At 34.3% G+C, this 21,833-nt stretch overlaps 1 protein-coding gene across 2 annotated transcripts in view; it reads left to right on the forward strand.

Moving 5' to 3' along the window:
- The window catches only part of COL24A1 (collagen type XXIV alpha 1 chain), a 345,626-nt gene extending 324,121 nt beyond the window's left edge, over positions 1-21,505 (forward strand). For both annotated transcript variants that reach the window (XM_074266340.1, XM_074266341.1), the window contains 7 exons: positions 5,312-5,347; positions 5,452-5,478; positions 7,231-7,296; positions 7,971-8,139; positions 11,510-11,619; positions 17,923-18,138; positions 19,984-21,505. In XM_074266340.1, coding sequence (XP_074122441.1) covers positions 5,312-5,347; positions 5,452-5,478; positions 7,231-7,296; positions 7,971-8,139; positions 11,510-11,619; positions 17,923-18,138; positions 19,984-20,130 — 771 coding nt within the window. In that variant the 3' untranslated portion in view covers positions 20,131-21,505. The remainder of the gene's footprint in view (positions 1-5,311; positions 5,348-5,451; positions 5,479-7,230; positions 7,297-7,970; positions 8,140-11,509; positions 11,620-17,922; positions 18,139-19,983) is intronic.
- Positions 21,506-21,833: the final 328 nt, after the last annotated feature.

Genomic DNA, 21,833 nt, shown 5'->3' on the forward strand with positions numbered 1-21,833 from the left:
CCAGAAAAAAAAAAGAATCCAAGGGTGAGAAAGTAGCTCTCTATATATTTTCCACTATATTCATACTATTTCTTCTAGTTGGTCATGCTACTTATATAGTACCATCCTTCTTGTTAAAGCCTCTATAGCCTGCTCTTTCCTCCCCCAGAATTGGAATTATTGTATGTAGTAACAACAATATTGTTTTAAGAACAACTTTGAGTGAATAAGTCAGTGTCTTACATGACTATGAAAAATACTCAAATTAAAGGAAGGAAAATGTTATTTGCATCCAGAGAAAACAGAAAAATAGATGTATAGAATGACTTTACATATATATATATAATATATATGTAAATATAAATATGTATATATATACATATTTGTATACATATATATTGTGTTTAATGATAGTCATTTCTAGGATAGGGAAAGGTAAAAAAAGGGGGGAAATGATTTATATGATGACTTTATTACATATTTAAAAAGAATAAGTTGTACATAATAGATTTGCAATTTCATGTGCAATCATCTTTTTTTTTGTTATATTATGTTATGGAAGTACTGCTTTTATTCCATAAATTAAAAATAATTTTTTTAAAGAATTGGAAGAAATATGCACTCTCTGCATTTTAAGTTCTATACCAGATGTAGAGATCAAAGGAGTCCTGCCCCTTCTTAATCAACAGAGGGCCAACTTTGAACCCAAAAGTATAAATCTACTCCACATAAGTGTCTCCTTAATACATTCACATGCCCTGTTGCTCTTCTCATTTTTAAAGAATATTACTCTGATAAGATATGGGAACATTGCATTATTATATCTCCTACTTCCAAATGGCTAAAAAGAAACAAGATAGCAACAAATAGAGTTCCTGGTTTGGAATCAGGAGCCCTGATAGTAAAGGTAGCCCCAGATGCTTCCCAACTATATGATGCTAAGTCACTTAACTTCTGCTTGACTCAATTTCTTCATCTGTAAAATGCAATAGTGATAGTATCTACTTCCCAGGGCTATCGTGAACGTCAAATAAAATCTTTGTAAAGCTCCTGGTACATAGTAAGTACTATTTAAATGTTAGCTATTATTAGTATATTAGGAGTTCTTAATAGTGTCCAGGTAGATATAATACAGTGCCCAATTCTGACTCCCACATTTAAAGAATGACAAGGTAAAGGAAGTTATCTCTTATGAGGCACATATATACCAGATTCTTAAGCCTGGAAAAAAGATGTATGGAAGACAGAATAATCAAAATTGGGACTAACTGATGAATTGTCATTCAACTTAAAATAAGGAAGAACAGAGCAATACAATGATAAGAGACAGCCTTGATAGCTAATGAATAATGGAGACATCATTGGAAGACTTAAAGCAGAAACTAAAAAGCCATACTCTAGAGTTGGTCAGTCAAGACTATGTACCAAATAGTCCTATTGTATATACAAGGTTAGAACAGTTCACCTTGATAGTCTCCTTCGTACTCTTTTTCCTGAAGACAGAACTATTCCATATTGCCTACAAATAATGAGAAATTAAGTAGTAAAAAAAAAAAAAAAATTCACACAAAATTGAGAGGGGAAGCCTAGGATAAAATAACAATCTCATTAGATAATGGAAGAGAAGGCACCAAATTATTCTAAGCAATTATACATTTACATAAACGCACACATCAGCTTTTTGCTGAATATTTCAATTCAGAAAGTTTTATACCAAATAACCTAAAAACAACCAGGAGCTTGGTCTTTGCTTTCAACAATTTAACTGCTTAAAAATATTAATGGAAACAATAAAATAATTAGTTTATTCTCTTTTAATGTAAAAGAACTGATTTTAATGCATTCATTATTTCTTTCCTTTAATCTCATTAGTGTTAATGTTGATTTATAAAGGTAAAACGGTAATTCCTGGAGAACATTAAGTTAATTTGTGAAAATTTCAAATTAACTTTATGTTGTTGTTGGATTGAAAAAAGCCAGTAGCATTTCTTAAAATACATTAGAGACTCCTCCATGCATTCTATGAAGTTTTATGTTTAAAGTGATTGTTTAAATAATTAATTGACTAAAGACTCTTAAAGATTTACTGTATTTCCAAAATATAATATACCCAAAGGGTCTGGCTCAGATAGTGATACTACAAATGAACCTTTGTGAACAGAATTTTATTAGTAATGAGTTTGTGAATCAAAGCAAATTGAGATATATTGCCTTTTTGTAGAAATATTGGAAATACAATGTTCAGGCAAATTTTCTGGAAAGTTGTTTTAGAAATCTATATTGCTTCAGTGCTCTGGAAACCAAGTTACAATAACAGTATAGTCTTATTCAGCAATAAGAAAAATGCAAACAAAGTTATAACTCATTGGCTACCAGATCAATTTGAATTTTCTTGGAAAGAACAAACTTTTACACTTTCTAAAATTTGACATTTGTGGAACCTAATCTTAATTGAAGACAGGTCTTTTCCATCACTAATTTGTGGCTCCTTTACTGCCGGGGATGGTGGTTAGGTAGAATTTCCTTACTTTCTTTTTTTTTCCTTACTTTCTATTCTAACTTGCTGCCAAATGTTTTCTTTTAAGATCTGTACTGCCTGTCTTTCCCCTATCCTTCTACTTACCTGGGAACTATATTTAAAATCAATCTTTCAAAACTATTCATTCTATCCATATAGTCAGTCTGCTCTGCTCAAATAAATCTGCTCCATAGATTTCAGACAGAAATTTCATTCTTTTTGAAGTATTGCAAGTTTGTAGGTCAGATCTATAACTAAAGCAAGGACATCAGAGGTTTTCCGGGGTGAAAACTTTGGAGGGACTCTTCCCAGTGGAAATGCTCCAGCAAGTGTTTCTTTCGCTGTCTGGTTTCTTGGGTGACAGTAGTCTCATCCTGGGAGCCTTCAATAATTGAGGGACTTCATGGTATTTTAGACTCACTTCCAGCACCTAACAATACATTCAGGGTATGTCTAGTCCCACAGTTCCTGCCACTTATTCCTGCTGGAGGAAAAAAGAAAGGAAGGGAAAAAAAATTACTTGATGTGGATTTATTGCAGACTAAATTTTAAAAGGTTACAAAATTTCCTGACTAACAAAAACTTTGCTTTTATGTAACGAGATGAAGCAGAACTTTGTAAAAAGATCTGTGAAATAAAATCAAGAAAGGTAAAAGTTCATCTCATTAGCAGAAAAATATGTTACCATCAAAGTGTTATTTGTTTCATCTTTCAAGAATTCTGGCAAATGCTTTATAAAAGTACATTTGAAAGAAAATAATAGAAGCAAGGAAAAAACGTTGTCAGGAACATTTTCAGAGGGGATAGATGGTGAGATCTCTATATATCAATAAAATCACGATCTTGCCCCTCACTAACACACATATATGCATAAATATGCATATTTATGTTTGTGTATATGCAAACATGAATACACACATGTATTTGTAATCCTATGTCAGAGGTTTCTCCCTGACATGGTTAAGTACAGTCAGAAGGCTCTTTACCTCTCTTTTTGGTTCATCTGTCCTTATCCACTTTTAGGCAGTTACTGAAACACCTCAAAAGATAATCATTAAATCATTCTTCTCCTTAATCTGTACCCCACCCCATCTGGAAACATGAGCATTTCTTACTCAAAAAGTTGCTTGTACCTCCTTAACCAAAAGCACTCGAATTTACAAGGCACCAAACAAGTTTTATTTTAATATTTTAAAAATAAAAATAATTTTGAAAATATTTTTGAAAAAACATTAATAGTTTAGAAAGAACTTGGATCTGAGAGCATAGAAAACCAGCTTTCTTTTTTACTTTGGGCCTCCACTTTTGACAGGTACTCATATGTCTAGTGTTCTTATGTCTAGTGGGATCATCTCCCAAAGGGGAAAGAACTCTGACTTTGTCAAGAATTTTAGAAATGCCCCCCCATTTCCAAACACTTAAGAGTATTCTTCTAACAGAGGATTGGGGAACAAGGGGTAAGTTTGCTTTTTCCTAGCAGATCCCTTGCATCTCATTTACTTCCTAACAACTCCTTCTATATTCCAGTGGCCAATACTCCACCTCCATACTGTTCTGATTATTGGCCAGACCAATCTCTTTCTTTAATTTATATCCCTTTAGAGTTTCATTTGCTGCTCAGGCTTCTGGTCACAAGAGCCAATCTTCCCCACTGACATCCATCACTCTGTTGCTACCTTGGTTTTTCTGGTTACTTCTATATCCTAATTTCCTAGTATTCAGTGTCAGATGGGGCCAGCTCTTCAACACTTGGATTACAGAGCAATTATCTACTTAGTTATAGCTCTTTAGACTTAAGTGGTCATAACCAAAGTATCTTTGAGATTTTCCTGTTCCAGCTTCAAGCTCAGAAGGGCCATTTCTGATTTGGGTTTCCCCTAGTTACTAGTGCCTTCCCTCCCTAAGATTATCTATGGATCCATATATATATGTTTCCCAATAAGTCTTTTGGGAACATAGTCAGTCCTCATGCTCTCTTTCTCTTTCTATTTTCTATCTTGTTCTGTGACAAGAGGACAAAACCATGCAAATTACCTCAAGGTTTTACTGAACCTCCAGAAAATTTGAAAACAGAAATCGACCTTCATCCCTCCCACACCAGAGTTGAAATTAGAGGCAGGACCACTATAACTTTACCACAATATACTAAGATTTAGAGTGATTGACAGCACATGTACTCAACAAGAGAAAGCTATATGACTAGTTAGCAATAATAATAGGTTAACATAGGAAGCTCACAGATATTGCATCTCTGACTCTTGTCTCTACCCTTACGTCCCAAGTTATTTTTTCCTTTACCTAATTCTGAGCTTCTCTAGCAGGGGACAGGAGCTTCTATGTCTCACCATAGATAGAAATCTCTATCTATGTTTTGAGGACTGTGATCTTCCCCCAGTGTCTCTTCCCCTCACCCACCTCAAAAAAAAAAAAAAAAAAAAAAAAAGAATTGATCTAAAGTTATTTTAAAAATGTTTTTCGTGCTCTTTCCTTGGGCTCATTTTGTGATTGCTACTTTAAATACCATGTTTGCTAGTTATACTTCTTGACTTGGTAATCACTTTGCATATAGGTGTACATGTTCAGCTAATTCACTAAAGAGATGAAATGCCTTCCTCCAAAAAACAAATTAAGGGATTTTGCAGTAGAATATAGCGTCTGGGTAAGGATGAGAAAGAGCCCCTCATATATTTCAAAGCATTGAATCAATTTTGCAATTTTCTTTTGGCTACTTAGAAAGAGAAGATAATGACTGCCTTCTATTACTGCACTCTAAGCAAAAAGAGTAATATTCTTATTCTGTATCTTTTTTTTCAGGGTCCCCAAGGACCTAGAGGTCATCCTGGACCACCTGTAAGTTTACCCGCCATTAGGCTTACACCTGAAATTCACACATGTGCTTAATTGAAAAAGTTTTTTATTTAAAAAAAGAAAAAAAAATCTGTTCTGTTTTTCAGGGTCCACCAGGGGCACCAGGACCACGAGTAAGTTCCATATTCTTTAAGTCCATAGAATAATTTCATACTTAAAAAAGTTTTCTGATGAGCACTATTTCCATGTTCTAGCTTTGTGTACACTACCCATATTGTTGACTTCCCAATATTGTACTGACCTTGAGACATATTATTTTTAAAGTAGTTAGCACAGTGCTTGGCACATTCATAGGCACATAATAAATGTTCCCTTTCCATTCCCCCTTTCCTTTCCAAGAGTAAACAAGTGTCAGGAGATCATATTTCATCTCAGAAGAGTATAGTGGAAAGTTGCACTTTTAATGTCAGAATTTGGAGCATTATGTGTGTTTCCCACTTGAGAAATTTTGCATACGCTTTTCTACTTTGTTCATTAAAGTGAAGAATGGTTTTTGTTTTCAGCCTTGAAATGAATGGGTATGTTTCCTTCTATAATATTTCATGTAGTAGTAAAAGACTGAGTTAAGAGAACAGTCCCATGGCCCATAGAATAAACTAAGACTAAGAAGTCAGGAATCCTAGATATCTACACGCATTTAAACCAGGAATTCCCCTTGGCGGCTAGGCCATTCTTCTTGTTTCTTGGTCTATAGAGTAAGAACCTCATCCAAAGTTAAAATTTCCATAAAACATCATTTTCACAAATATGCTTTTGTCATGAAAACCTTACTAGCAAACTGGAAGATAGAAATGTTGCCAATGAAAACCATTTATCTATGATTTCTTCCATCTTTTTATGTAGGCCATATTCTAGATATGTTCCCATCTCCCCCATTACAAACTGACTTATTAGTCAGGAGGATTAAATCAATCTGGAGAGACAAACTGAAGAACCAACACTTCAGCTTAGAACACCATGTTGAAGCTCCCAGAAGTACATTCTTTATATAGTTCAATCATTTTACAGAGATGCCTGAATGATTAAAGTATAGTTTAAGTAGCAAACGTTACTAACAAATTGAGAGAATTACTGAAAGTTCCCATGCTATGGGTTTCCAAGAAATAAGCAGTATGATTTTTCTGAACTCAAATAAAAGGATTAGCTGACTTGGGTGTGTGCCAACCCAGGATGTTCTACCAATTCACAGCTCCTCCTTTACCATTTTGGTTTCTCAGTAAAAAGAAAAAGAAAAAGAATTGCTGAAAGACTTGAGTTGTACTAATGGTTCTGTTGAGTCTTTCTCTAAAAATATCTTTTATTAAATACAGTGGTAGATTGAATTCTTTCTGTATTATTTCTTTTGGGAGTAATGGCACATTTTCCTACTTACCAAAATTGTTTTTAAGACCACAAAAGTATCAGTTTAAACTAATGTGGTAACTACCTCAGGACAGTATTATTTTATTCTGCTTTCCCTCCAAGAATGCAACTATTAAAAGTTACTAAAGTTATTTATTCTTCACTTTTCAATTCATTAAAATGAGGATCAGATTTCATTCATCTTCCACTTGAGTAGCTCTTTCCTCCATTTTCATATGGTGTGGACAAATAGTTTTTTTCATTGAGGAGCTGTGATTTTTATTCCTACATTAATTAAGAGACCTTTGAGATTTGAGCGAAGGCAGTATGTTGTCCTTTTAGAGAGCCAGGCTATGTCTGCAAGAACTGTTGAACCATAAGCTATAAACCACCACCCCCTTACACCCCCTTCAGATAATATGTCTGGTATCCTGGAATAGCACTGCCTTAAGAATTTACAGCCTCCACTTAGAGTACTCCATGTTGATCTTGTTGCTGATCTGAAACGGTTTTGTTTTATGCAGAAACAAATAGATATCAATGCTGCTATTCAAGCCTTGATTGAATCAAATACTGCACTACAGATGGAGGTAATATATTTTGCTTTATTTACATTGGCATGTAGAATATACAAATTATAGAGAGTTATTTTTTAGGAGGCCAAAATGTGGCTTCATCACAAAGATTGTATTTAAAACATATTGAAAAATATGAGACTGCTTTTTCATGGAAAAAGTTAGCTGTTTCTAATATGATTAAACACAAATGTATATAGAGGATGCTTTTTTAAGAGAACATTTTTAGGGCACAATCTTTACACTGTTAAATGATTTACTATTGAGGAATTTAGAGTAAAGTGATAGAATGAGTTAGCTATTCTCCTAAAAAGAGGATTGGCTGTTATTGCTTCTTGGTTTTCTTAATCAAATACTTACCAAACAATAAAAGATCAAAAGAACATGCCGCAGTAGGTATACTACATTCTTCCTCTTTCCATTATTGTCTTAGATTTTTTGCAATATAAAAAATGAGTATAGAGGGGGAGAGGAAGTGAAGTATCATTTAAATTTTTTAATGTAGGCAGATATTAATAAAACGTATCCATATATTTTTAAATTTTCTTCTACTTTACATTTGCCTCCCATATGATTCTTTCCATGCAATGGACATGCTTCCTTCCTGTCTGTGATTTGTGTTGATCATTGGATTTAATCTTCTGTGATGGCTGCTCCATGCAAATGTGATCATCATGGTGGCTTGGCAGAACTACCAGAATACCGAAGTGACTTTGCTGGACCACAGTGCAGAAATATTCAAAACCCTGCACTATCTCAGTAATTTACTACACAGCATCAAGAACCCTCTTGGCACACGAGATAACCCAGCTCGCATCTGTAGAGATTTGCTTAACTGTGAACGTAAAGTGACAAATGGTAGGTACTCTCAGTTTTGTGATGTCATTAAACTTTTTTATTGGTGGGTTTGAAATTCGAAATAGCCTTTACATTTCTATCCTAGCAAGTAGCATTTTAACATGATGAAAGGATATTACCTTTTTCTCCTAGGCACTCTTCCTAAATAATCAAAGATGTGATGGTAAAGAGCTTCACAATTCCACTTTCAAAAGAGAATCTACTGTCATTAGTGGCCAACATGCTCAACAACCTCATTCAGGTTGACTCAGACCAATTCTCAGACTCTTTGCCACTCACAATTATAAGGGAAATTTTTCTTGTTCCTTTACTTGAAAAGACAGAGGGAGAGAGAGAAAAAAGAGACAGAGATAGAAAGAAAGAGAGAGACAGGAACAGAGACAGAGATAGAGAGAGAAACAAACTCATACAAAGAGCTAGTTAACAACAGATTGATTAAGTGACACATTTTCTCTAAAAATATCTTTGTATATAGATTTATTATAATTCCTCATTTCTATGGAAAATATTTTAAATACAAATAATAACTTGCATATATTGTCATTTTACTTTGAAATAAAAAAAATTCATCCTTTAGTCCTGTGCATGTAAATTCACTGTATCAAATGATATGGCTTGTATCAAATGATTCGGCTTGGTCCTTTAAGATATTCTTCAGTTCCAGTATTCCTTGGAAAAAAAAATCTCAAAGACCAATTTCTATCTGTGCTAACTTCCTCCCTCGATGTAAGGAGAAAGGAGAAATTAATCAGAACACCAGTTTCAAAGGGCAACATTAGTAAATATACTTAGTCCCAGGCATCTAGTGAGCAGCATTGATGACAGCATCATCCCTAGCTGGCACATGCAAATCTGCTCTCCATCTGAAGCTGGAACACCTGCTAATTAATCATTTTGGCCAAAATCTTCAAGGGGGGCAATCTTCCAGTTTAAACAAATATTTTGATGAAAAATTTCTGTAGTGTAGATCCATTTTCACATTTGTATTTATCAAAATATGTGTTCCCTATATGTGTTGCTTACTTTTGCTGAAGTACTACCAAAGGGAAGTAAGATGAGGAAGAAGGATGCTAAAGATAAATTTTACCTTTTTCCTAAATCTGACTGGCAATAGAGATTATTTTATAGACTATTTCAGAGACTTCTCACAGAAAACATCACTTTCTAAGAAATAATGAAAATATATGTCACCAAGAACTTTCTCCAAAAAAAAAAATTTGCAAATTTCTTTCCTCTACAAACTTCTAGATCATTAATGGTATGATATCATCTTGGAAGGAAATTTTCATTGGAGCATCCAAGAGATTTTTGCTTGGCGTTCTACTGCTTTTTTCAATCAATAACTTGAGCAAAGAGATAAATGGAATAATTTTCAAATTTTCAGATGACAAAAAAGTAAAAAGAATTAGCAAAAAGATTGGGTGATAATTAGTATTTAAACAAAATGGCCCAAAATTATACCAAATTGAATGGGATGAAGTTTAATAACAATAAATGTTAATGTTTAGGCCTGGATTTAAGCAATCAATTTCACAAATACAAGATGGGGGAGGCTTGTGTCTAGAAAGGCAAGTGAAAGAGGTATGGAAATTTGAGGAGACTTCACACTCAATATGAGCCATCAAAATGATATGACCAAGAAAATGAATGGAGGATCATTGTGCCTTTAATAGAAGTATAAGGAAAAGGACCACTTAATTTCAAATCCCACTGTACTCTGTATAAGTCAACCTGCATTGGAAATACTATGGTCTATTCTGGGTGCTACATTTTATATTGACAAGTTAAAGAGTAACCAGAAGATGGGAATGAAGATAGTAAAGAGCTTAAAATTCAGAACACATGAGGGTCAGTTGAAAGAACTTAGTACGTTAAGCTTGGAAATAAAAAATAGAAAATATGAGAACTTTTTTCAAGTATTGAAAGGACAATCATGTGAAAGAGGACTTGTGTTCCTTGACCTCAGAGGGTAGAACTAGAGTCAATAGATAGAAGTTGTAAGTGCGTTATGTAAAGAAAAATCTCCTAACAATTAGAGTGACCCAAAAGTGTAGATGACTGTCTTTGGAAGTTGTGGGTTCTATCTCATTAATAAATCTCTTAAATATGTTATAGATAGAATCTTTGTCCATGTATATGCTGCACTGCATGAATTCCCTTATCACTAGTTATTGATGCTGTTCATTCTTTGTGACCCCATGGACCATAATAACTGTCCATTGGGAAAGATATCGGGCTGGCTTGCCATTTTCTTCTCCAGTTTTATGCAATGTATTGTCTGTGTTATACAGCTAGTAAGTATCCAAAGTCAAATTTGAATTCTGATCTTTCTGTCTTCAGGCCCAGTGATTTATCCCTCATTCCACTTAGTTGTCAACCCATTCTTCTTTTATTTTTACCACTAGTAGATCCTTTTATTCCTATACTCTCATGAAGATTCTTTCATAGACAAAATGAAAGAGTCTGGATGCAGTGTCAAGAACCCTCATCCTGAATCTAAGTTGACTCTTATTAACGTTAGCAAATATGGGTAACTCACTAAATTTCCCTATCTCTTAATTTCCTTGAAAAATAGAGATAATGGTATTTCCACTGTATACGTAATGATTTGTAAAGAATGTTTTCTTAACTTTGAGATATTTTTAAAATCTGGAGCTATTTAGCAGTAATTGTTACTGAAATGTTATTAGTTGAACTTGAGTAGAAGTATTCATATATTTGTCTTAGTGATTTACAAAAATAACTTCATATTTTTGACCAAAATGTTCTTTCCTAACTCAATAGGGTATCCCAGAAGTCTTAGGGCAGTTTTAAGCTATTTAAGCTTAAAATACTAAAGCTTCAATAGGTTAAACCTGCTCTGGGACTTTGGGGACATCCTGTGTGATGATCTGGTCTAAAGGTACATCAATGTATATCATCATAGTTGACTCTACTAGGAGGCAGCATGAGATAAGGAAGAACTCAAACTGGGAATCCAAAGATCTCGGTCCTAGTGCTGGCTTTACTGCTATTTTTTGTGACATTGGCAAGTCACTTAACTCCTCTATATTTTAGTTTCCTCACATATTAAAATGAAATTAGACTAAGCAAGTTCTAAATCTTAACTCTTTAGGATCTTTGATAAACTTAAAGTAGTTGAAAAACAGTTTTCTGATTTCTTATAATGATTTTTCTTTACTTATTTTATTAATAGCACATTCTCTTGTTGCTGAATGAAAACATATTTATGAACATTGGAGTTTTGGGAATGTAACTGTTTCCCAGAAGGAAAAAAAAATTAAAAACATCTTCCAAAAAATCTTTAAGAACTTTTCAAATACATTTTAGTTTAATACTTAATCCACTCCTTTTTTCTGTAAATTGATAGGAAAATACTGGATTGATCCAAATCTTGGGTGCCCTTCTGATGCCATTGAGGTTTTCTGCAATTTCAGTGCTGGTGGCCAAACGTGCTTATCTCCTGTATCTGTGACAAAGGTATGTATGTCTTGTATTCTAGCACAATTAGCCAGAGTTGTTCTCAGGCTCAAATATCCAGGTACTGTAAATATGATGATCCTTAATTATAAGTGAAGACAAAGTCCTATTATCCCAAGAACATAAGAAATAAAATTATCTGATTTTTAAAAAACTATTCCAAGTAAGTAAAAAAAGAATCGGTTTTTTGGTGTTCCTTTTTTTTTTTTTTTTGCCAAATTCTATTGATGGTTTTTTCATAAATAAATGTGTCTATATGTATGTATACATATTATATATACATACATACTATCAATATTTGTATACATATATGTATATTATAAAACTATTTCTGATAAATATTTATGTATATACTTATACACATATATGGGTACATAAATATGTATATATTGGAAAAATTCCCATGAGGAAACTCTATTGTCTTGGAGAGTTCCCTGAAGTATTAAGAGATTAAATAACTTTGTTATGATCACACATCCAACATTTCCAAGGCAAGAATTGAACTCATCTTTTCCTTACTCCAAGACTAGCCTTCTATCCATTACATGCTTCCTCTCATATAACTTATATGTATTATGTTTTACATACACATATGCCTCTGTCAGATCTGTAACAGCTACAGTACCTGTCATCAGTGACTAATGATATAAATTTTAATGATACTGGTATCATTATAAGAAGACTCAGCACAAAAACTATTAATATTGAACATCATCTATAAAGTAAAAGGTAAAAATTAACCTTCCCTGGATATCATTAAATAATGTCTTTCTTTAAGTATTTTTTTCCTTTTAGCCATAAATTAATTATTCTATAGATATTAGGGATTATTTAATCTACTTTTGGCCATATATTTAAAACATGTATGAAGCAAAAAACTTCATTCCAAATAATATGATTTAATTAAATTGAGGAAACAAATCCTATGTTTATCTCTCTTATAAATGGGTTTTCTAGAACTTCCTATGGTAAAGTATTTGACCTTTACACTAACAGAGAAGTCTTTCTTTGAGATATGTATATATATGTTCATCTTTAGGGGTCTCTTTTAATAACAGTCTATTTGGCTTATTTTCTCAAGATTTCCCCTTGGAACATCAGAATTTGGTCTCTCCCTTAAAGGGCCCCAAGTAAGCATTCAGACTAAGAAAACAAAATTGTTTTTTTTTAGTTAGCCTGAAAGAAGCAGAATGGCTTCTGATCTGAGGGCTTTGATTTGCAGGGAAACTTTTCTTCCTTTTTTGGAGAGCATTAAATAACCCTTCATACCTAGGGAGGGATATAGATGCACCCTCCCTTTGGACCAATATAGTCCATAAGGTATAGGGATAATTCTGAATGTTTCCACATTTTCCAACTTGTAGATGTGTACAATTTCCTATTAAGATGATATGAATGAACAAGTTCCTTTCCAGGTCTAGGTATATTCCAGTTTTTGTATGTGTGTCTACCTATATTTTCTTTTGTCCCAAATTTCAATTATCCTTCTGTTTTATGGAACCTCCTTTCCAGTTCTCTTTCCCTAAAGATCAATCTTGAGTTCTGACACCTTAGAAGAACTTCTCTTTGACATTTTCTCTTGTGTCTAAGAAGTCAAGTGGATGAATTCTGTCCTTCCTAAAATATCAACCACAATAGGAAAATAACAGGGAACTAGGCCATAGCAAATGTAGACATAGACTCACAAAGACAAATTAGGTTGCATGAAGAAGACCTTGAGAGAATAACCTGCTTGTTGTCCAGGTATGCATCAAGGGTGATTTTTACTGTTGGCTATGATGACAAAGCCATGGATTTAATCAATACCAGGCAAAAACCTTGCCTGGAACAGTGTAGGGGTTGGATAGGAATAAGATGGGACAGTGGAGTATAAAGAGAATCCAAACTTGCCCAGTTAGTTCCTTCCCCCCCTTTATAAAGAAAAACTACACCTAGGAGACAGTAAATGAAGAGAGGTTCTTGGCATAAGTGCAGCCATGCAGTTTTTTACTACATATGGATTAGAATCATTAGTCAAAAAAAAAAAAAAATCATTAACATGAAAGTGTGTGGCCATTAAGGAGTAAAGATTTTTTTTTTCCAAATTGAAATATGCAGCCCATATCTCTACCTAGCAGTTGCCAGAAGGTAGAACTAACAATGATCTTTCAATATTTTGGGAGTATACTCCACTGAGAAATCTTGACAAAATATATCTTCATTTTTCACCCCAAAACCTGGAATAAAAGGAGATTTGTTGTCTTGTTATGTCAACATAACAAAGGTAGTCTTATTCTTTCCTCTGACTTATCGATGTCACCCTACTCAATTCTCTGGAAGTCTAAGTCATCATGGAAAACAGGATAGAGTTCTGCAGTTTTTTGAGTTTGTTTTTTTTGTTTGTTTTGTTTTGTTTTTTAATGAGGCTGGGGTTAAGTGACTTGCCCAGGGTCACACAGCTAGGAAGTGTTCGAATTCAAGGTTGATGTTCTATCCACTGAGCCACCTAACTGCCCCTTTTTGAGTGGTTTTAATAACATTTCTGAATGAGTACAACTGCTGTGGTTCCTTCTTCCTGCCCAGTCTTTAGGTTATCTTTATTTTATTATCTGTGCCTATTTCTTTGCTGTCCTCTTCATGCCCTTCCCATTGTTTTTTTTTCTCCTGGCCCTTCTCTCTTATCTCCTGAAAATCCAAAGTAATGACCAAGCAGAGACATAGAATGTTATTCAATTTTCCATCATTGTCACACCTATTCAAACTCTTGTTCTTTCTCTAAAAGTGTCCCACAAAGACAACAAATCCTGTTTTTGTCCCTTATGGACAAAACTCTCCAAATCAAAGCTAGCCAGATGTTGGCTATTGTGCCTCCTGTGGCAGGAGACCCTAGTGGTCTTAATGCAAAGGCATAATCATGCTTACTGCTTGTCAATAGATGCATTGTAGAGGGGATTCAACAAATGTAATTTTACCAATTTTTAAGTGCTTTATGTATAGTAGATATTTTTCTAGGTGTTAGTGATAAAGGAGTTTGCATTCTGCTGGGAGAGGGGCAATGATTAGCAAATATACAAGATATACACAAGGAAATGTCAAGAGGAAAGAGAGGAAACAGAGCTTGACTGAGCTTTGGAAGTTGACATCGTATTTAGTGGTATGGTGAGGGATGGTGATCTGATGATCCAGCAAAAGAAACTAAGGGAGAATAGCCAAAAATACAGAGAATTTCTCAGAAAGAATTCCAAAGGAAACAATGTCACAGAAACTGAGAGGGGAGGGAGAGAGTATCTGGGAGGAGTGCCCTTAGTAATTGTGACAAAAATTCCAGAAAAGTCATACTATCAGCCTTAAGAAGAGATCATTGGATTTAGGAGTCAAGATATCAAAGAATAAGAAAGGTGATTCTTTGATTTTACTCTCTTTCTTCTACACCAGAAAAATGTTCCTCCAGTTTTTGCTTAAAAATATGCAAGGAGGGGATGGAGGAATCCACCACTTCTTGAAAGGACAACTATATCTAACCCTCAAAGTTCTGAGGTACCTTTATAGGGTTGGCAGGGATTCTCCCATTGTTAATCAACAATGATTCGAGTCCCAATTTCATTTAATACCAATTAGCTTTTAAATAAGGATATTTACTGCAAAGCTAGAGAATAAACAGAAGTACAAATGTTTTTGCTAATACCTGGGACTTTGTTTTTATCTCTGTCATTTCAGTTAGGAAAGCAGACTCAACCTTAAGATAGATCTATATTGCATTTGATCCCAAGATCAGATCAAAGGGATCCCAAGATCCCTGACAAAAGCTAGATGGATAGATCAGTCTTTGGCTTCACTACTGCTGGGCTAGGAAAAGCAGGTGGTTCTGGACCTAATTTTTCTGTCTTCAGCTTTCATCAAATTCTAGCATACACTCCAGTTCACAAACCTCTGAGGGCTTATTTGCCTGACATTCTGGAGTACACAAGGCTGTAGCTCTCGCATTTTCCTTTATCTCAAAGAAGGAAAAAATTTTTAGGACAGAAGCAATCTACAAACCATGAACTGTAGCCTTCATTCCAGCCCCAATGGGGAGATGAAAGTCTGAGACCTCTTATTTTCTCCAACACTAACAGGTTTGAGAATAGCCAAAGACCAGCGTCTGGGCCAGCTAGACAACCAATTAATTAACCATTCTTCTCCGCAAATCAGACCCATCTACTGAACTTGCTTCAAATCAGAACATTTCTATGACATGTCATCACGCCTTTCTGGAGGCAGACTTGCAGCCTCTTCCATATGGGGGATTGCATCATCCTCACCCTATGCCCTTATAATAAATAATGGAATCTGAGTGCTGAGTCTTTCAGCAGCCATCCAGCACAGTCCATACAATCAATAGCCAAAGCACTTCTCAAGTGCTTACTATGTGCCAGGCACTATACCAAGCACTGGGTTTACAAAGAAAATTTGCCCTCGGGGAACTCATAATGGGAGAAACAACATGCATACAACTATTTGCACACATGATCCATATGGAATTAATTGGCTGGTACTCTCAATGGGGAGGCACTAAGCTTAAAGAGGGCCCAGAAAGCTTCTTGCAGTAGGTGGGACATTAGTTGAGACTGGAAGGAAATCAGAAAAACCAAGAGGTGGAAAATAAGGAATCACAGGCATAAAGAATAGTTAGAGGAAACGCCCTGAGTTTTTGTTAAAAAAAAAAAAATAATAAGTGCAGAGTGGGAAGATGGAACACTTATGTAAGAAACAGAAAGGAGGCAGAGTCATTGGATTGTAGAATATGTGGAGAGGAATAAAGTAGGGAAAAAAACTGGAAAGATAAGAAGGAGCCAGTTTCTGAAACGCTTTAAATACAAGAAGGAATCCCCAGCATCATACACTCAACAAATAATTGTCCAAACTCTGTTTAAAGACCTCCAGGAAGGGAAACCATCCTTTCTTGAGGGAAGTTATTCCATTAATTGATAATTTTAGTTGTGAAGAAGTCATTCACATGGCGTCAGCCATTAACTCCTACCTGGATAGAGTATATAATTGTTTACAGGTTTTTGTCATATTTGTCCAGTCATACTTGCCTCCCCTTTAGCCTTCCTCATACCCAGGTCCAGTCCTAGCTTCATTACTAATTTGCCCCACATACCAGTCAATCAATTCATGTGAACAGTCTAATTGACACTTAGCTTTTCTTTGTCTAGTCTTCCCAGTATTTATCCTTAAATTGACTCTATCTTTCCAAGTTATTAGGATTCTTGTAATTCTCGTTAACCCTTTTACGAACCTACCTCTCTATTACTAGAAAGTAAATTCTGAAATAATACCTGGGTCTGAAGATTAATCTTCAAAATTTTCTCAATTTCTCTGTCATAATTCAAACTGACCAAAGTCACTAGTCCAAACCCTTCTAATTCACGTACACAATTTTCTTTATTAGTCAACTTAAGTTCTTCCTTATCTCATTCTTTCTCTTATAATCTTCTGTAATACAAACCAGAATCAGGCCATTGATAATGATGGAAAGATCAGTTTCAGTTACATTTTGAAATCCCAAGCCAGAATGCAATTATGGATTGGTCTAGATCAAGGGTATCAAATTCAATTAGAAATGGAGATCATTTATAGGTACATTAAGAATCCCTGAAGCGACATATTATTGTTATGCATGTTTTCTTGCATTTTTATTTATTTTGTTAATTTCCCAATTATATTTTAATCTGTTTCTGGAGAGTAATTGGGAATGTTGTTGACCCCATGTCTCTACATGTTTGATACCTCTAGTCTTGAGGACTTCTGAGGTCTCTTCCAATTCTGAGACTCAGTGGTTCTCAAAAAAAAATTGCCTATTTTGTATAAAGTTTGTATGTTCTTAAGTATAAAATAATTCAAAAGTCTTACTGCAGTTTTAAGACATTGAAGCTTAAAACTGAGTAAGACTTTTGGGACACCTTGTATATACATGATCTAATCAATTAGAATGAAAGTTCCTTGAGGGCAGGAACTATTTCACTTTTGATTTTTGATTCTTAGGAGCCCAGTACACTACTTAGCACTTAGTAGATTCTTAATTATTGATTGATTGAAGTGGGATTTAGATTTCAGGAAGGAGAAGAGATCTTAAGAGATCAGTAGTAAGTCATCACTGTGTTTTGCAGATGAAAACATAATTACTTGAATATCAAATTATTCCTGTGAATGATAATCACATATTTTATAAAATTCCTGGAAGAGATATATCATATCTACCTGTTTAGCCCCATTTGCTACAAGACAAAAATTATTTAATTGTTACATCTCATAACATAAGTATTATTTTCATGAAATTAGTTGGAGTTTGGCATTGGGAAAGTCCAGATGAACTTCCTTCATTTGCTGAGCTCAGAAGCTACCCATATCATCACTATTCACTGTCTGAACACACCAGTCTGGACAACTCAAAGGACTAGTGCCCCAAGATCACCTATCAGTTTCAAGGGATGGAATGGCCAGATCTTTGAAGAAAACACAGTACTTGAACCAAAGGTGCTTACAGATGAATGCAAGGTAAGAAAGGAATGGAATGACATTTTAAAGTTATTTACATTACACTGAAATAGGGTCAGTGATCAACTTTAAAAATTAGTATGAACATGAGATGTATGAACATTTATTTCTTTTAGTTTAATTGTATTGTGAACAAAGGGAATTTATTTTTCTCTAGACTAGTAAAATCAGACTTTATTTGTCAGTGTTCAGACAGATAAAACAGTTCAATTTCAATTCTATTCCATAAATATTAAGCTCCTGCTTTGTTTAGGGAACTGCGTCAGGAAAACAATAAAAATAAATTGCATTGTACTTACCTTCAATGAGTTTTCATTCCAGTAAGGAAGTATTTCAGGCATGTGTTTTTCCTTATATTTAATGCAATTGACTTATAACCATAAACTTTTCAATTTCAATATATGGGAAAACATCCTAATAATTAGAATTTGCCAAAAATTGAATGAGAAAGAGTAAACTCCCCATTACTATAAGCCCTCAAATAAAGATTTGTGACAACCTTTCAAATAAGGATTGACTGTAATTTATTGGAGTGTATATTATAAAATCTGAATTATAAAAAATATTGTTTCATGTAGTATACAGTTTGTTTTGGCAGAAAATGCATAGGACTAAAAATCAGGGGTTCTGAATTCTATCCTGATTCTAATCAGTAGATAATTGGACCTTAGTTTCTTCATTTGTCAAATGAGGTTATATAATAGATGATCTCTAATTTCCTTTCCAGATCTAAAATCCCAAATATATCTTGTTCTTTCTAACCTCAATGATTTTGTTCCTATCATTCCAACCCTTCATCTGAAATGCTCTCCCTAATTGTGCTGCTCTCTATTTGCTGAACTTCGATCTATCTTCCAAGACGCAGCTCAAATCTACTTCATACTTGAAACATACTTGCCTTGGTCAATCCAACTAGAAATGATTTTTTTTCCCCACTTCTGACCTCTTTTCGGACTATCTATTTCATATAGACAAAATTTACCATTTACTAAAACCTTTATTATTGTTAATTATGTACATATTTTATCCTTCCTATTAAAAGTAAGTTCCTATATTTAACATGTATGGAACTACATGCCATCTAGGGGAGGGAGTAGAAGGAAGGAGGGGGGAAGTTGAAACAGAAGTTTTTACAAGGGTCAATGTAGAAAAATTACCCATGCATGTTTTGTATATAAAAAGCTATAATTAAAAAAAAGTAAGTTCCTGGATGTCTGGGACCATTTCTTAAAATTCTTGGTAGCTACCATAAAGCCTACACAGTTTATTGCATAAAGTTTTATTGAATGAATTAAATTAAACTTTGGAAATTAGCTTATCCTTTTCATTCTCTTCTGAGTTTAATTTCTTGGTCATTTTATTATATTTGAGGCCCAGATGAGTGTTTAATATAAAAATCAAAAGAAGATAATGAACAAATTGGGGAAGTATGGAAATTAATTCTTTTTAATATGATATATGATACTGTGATTAATAAAGTCTATAATTATGATGACTTTGAGGCTTCTAAGGGATAGGAAGACTAACGAAGTTAAATTTACTTGTAGTCAGGAAAGCTTTTCATCTAAATAAAGAAACATTCCAGAGAAATAGAGGCCTGTGAACTACTCAATGTGAGAAATGGAATAGACTCTTTCTCTCCAGCCAGCTCCATGATAACCAGAAAATAGGCATCCGAGCTGGTTGGAGTATGAAGGTGAGAAGCAAAGAAAACAATGAAGATAGAAGGAGAAGTAGCAGGAGATCTCAGAGTTCTACTTTGTGAATATAAAGGTCTCTTTCTGATGATGTTAATTAACAATGAAAAATTGCATATGAAAAATATGTTTCTGTGTGTATTTACAGATTCAAGATGGCAGCTGGCATAAAGCAAAATTCCTTTTTCACACTCAGGACCCTAATCAACTCCCAGTGATTGAAGTACATAAACTTCCTCATCTCAAAACAGGACAGAAACACTACATTGAAAGCAGTTCTGTGTGCTTTCTCTAAAGACTCTGAATCAGTTCAGGATTCAATCTGATTGATGGCCAGGGAATTGTTGCAAAAGGGAAAAAAAACATACAGATGAAGACCATCATTAAAAAAATTATGGGAAATGTGTGAAACAAAGCATTGGCTATAGTTTAAGAATCTCAGGAAGAAAAAGACTTCCTCCTAAGAAGGAGAAAAGGCATTTTTTTTAAATAAAAGGACTATGATATTGATAAATGATATTTAATTTTTTAAGAAATATATACTGATCAATGCTTTCTTGTAGAATTCCCTGGGACTGAAATTTATATCTGATTATGGAATTCTTCAGGGTCTCTTGTGTTCTTAACCTATTTGACAGCACTGTAAAAATAAATCCCCTACAGACAGCTGGAGACATATACTACCATGGAGCAATACTGGCTAATGCTCCCTAATGTGCAATAGTTTCTGTCTGAGAATAAATTAAGTCATCGTTCATTAAATTTTATTTTCCCCACCACTAAGCTGTATTCTGGTCCCTAGAGGGCATGTACATCTTAGGCAAGGGTACACTACCTCTTATGTGTTGCCTGTTTGTGTTGCAAGGTGCTCGTTCAAACCTAAGGTGCTTCTAGCTTTAGCATCAAGCATTTGGTTCCCACCATTGTTGTTGTCATTCGTTAAGGCTATATGTACTGGTTACATCAAGATACGTTTTGGTTGTTAGTACTTATTTTAATTTGTTTGGTCACATACTTAAAAAAACGTTATTTATATGAAATCCTTGTTCTTAAAATTTTTTTTGTTGTTATGGATGTGGACTAGACATTAGCACATTGTATCTTGTGCAGGACAGTTTGGGGGAATTTCTTCATTTTGTTTTTATTTTTAAAACCATTGTAAAAAATACTTCAGAACAGCTACATACAGTAGTAGGTTTGGATTTATACTTTCTGAATTAGAGTACTATTTTAAACACCATGATCATCTGAGATGATGCTTTGTATATATGTTTTTGTAACTTTTGGAAATTGTTAATACAGCATATATTTTGAGTTGCTGCTGTTTTAAATTATAACCACCATAAATATTTTTGCATCCTAGAAATTCCATGTTTTGTGGCATTCTTTGAGTCTGTTTCACTTTTTGTTCCTTTTAATCCATTTGAGCCTAAAAGAATTCACTTTTGTAGGCTTTAAAGTAATGTCTCAGAAAAGATGGGCTTTTACTATTCAAAACAGGTTTACAAAAGCTCACTACCTTTCCTCGTTGCCAGAAAAATATTCATTTGGAGAACAAGAAAAAGATCATCCTTTTCTGTATTTGGGAAAATGTGTTCTGATGTTATTAACATATGTTTGGCCACAGCAAGTCACATTTGCCCAAATATAATAAAAACGTTCTTCAAACAGTTTTTTGATGGGGTGTTTTTTTTTTCCTTTGTTACCATGTCCTCTCTTGAGTATGTGTTCCAAGCCCACTGACCATCTCTGATACTTCATCTTAGCATGGAGATGAACTTCAGTTCCCAAAAACTATGCCATGGGAACCCAAGCTCTGACAAATACTACTAAGCTAAAAAGCTTTCAAGTAAAAGCTTGCCAATAAGCCTGTCATCAAAGGACCAGTCATCCTCGCCAAGATTGGAAGGCTCATCACGAAAAGGCTGGCCATCAGGTGACACATTATGGCTACAAAGACTCATGAAATAATCCGCTGAAGTAAGGAGGGGATTCCAT

This window comes from Sminthopsis crassicaudata, chromosome 4 (assembly GCF_048593235.1).
Source record: "Sminthopsis crassicaudata isolate SCR6 chromosome 4, ASM4859323v1, whole genome shotgun sequence".
In the NCBI taxonomy this organism is placed as follows: domain Eukaryota; kingdom Metazoa; phylum Chordata; class Mammalia; order Dasyuromorphia; family Dasyuridae; genus Sminthopsis; species Sminthopsis crassicaudata.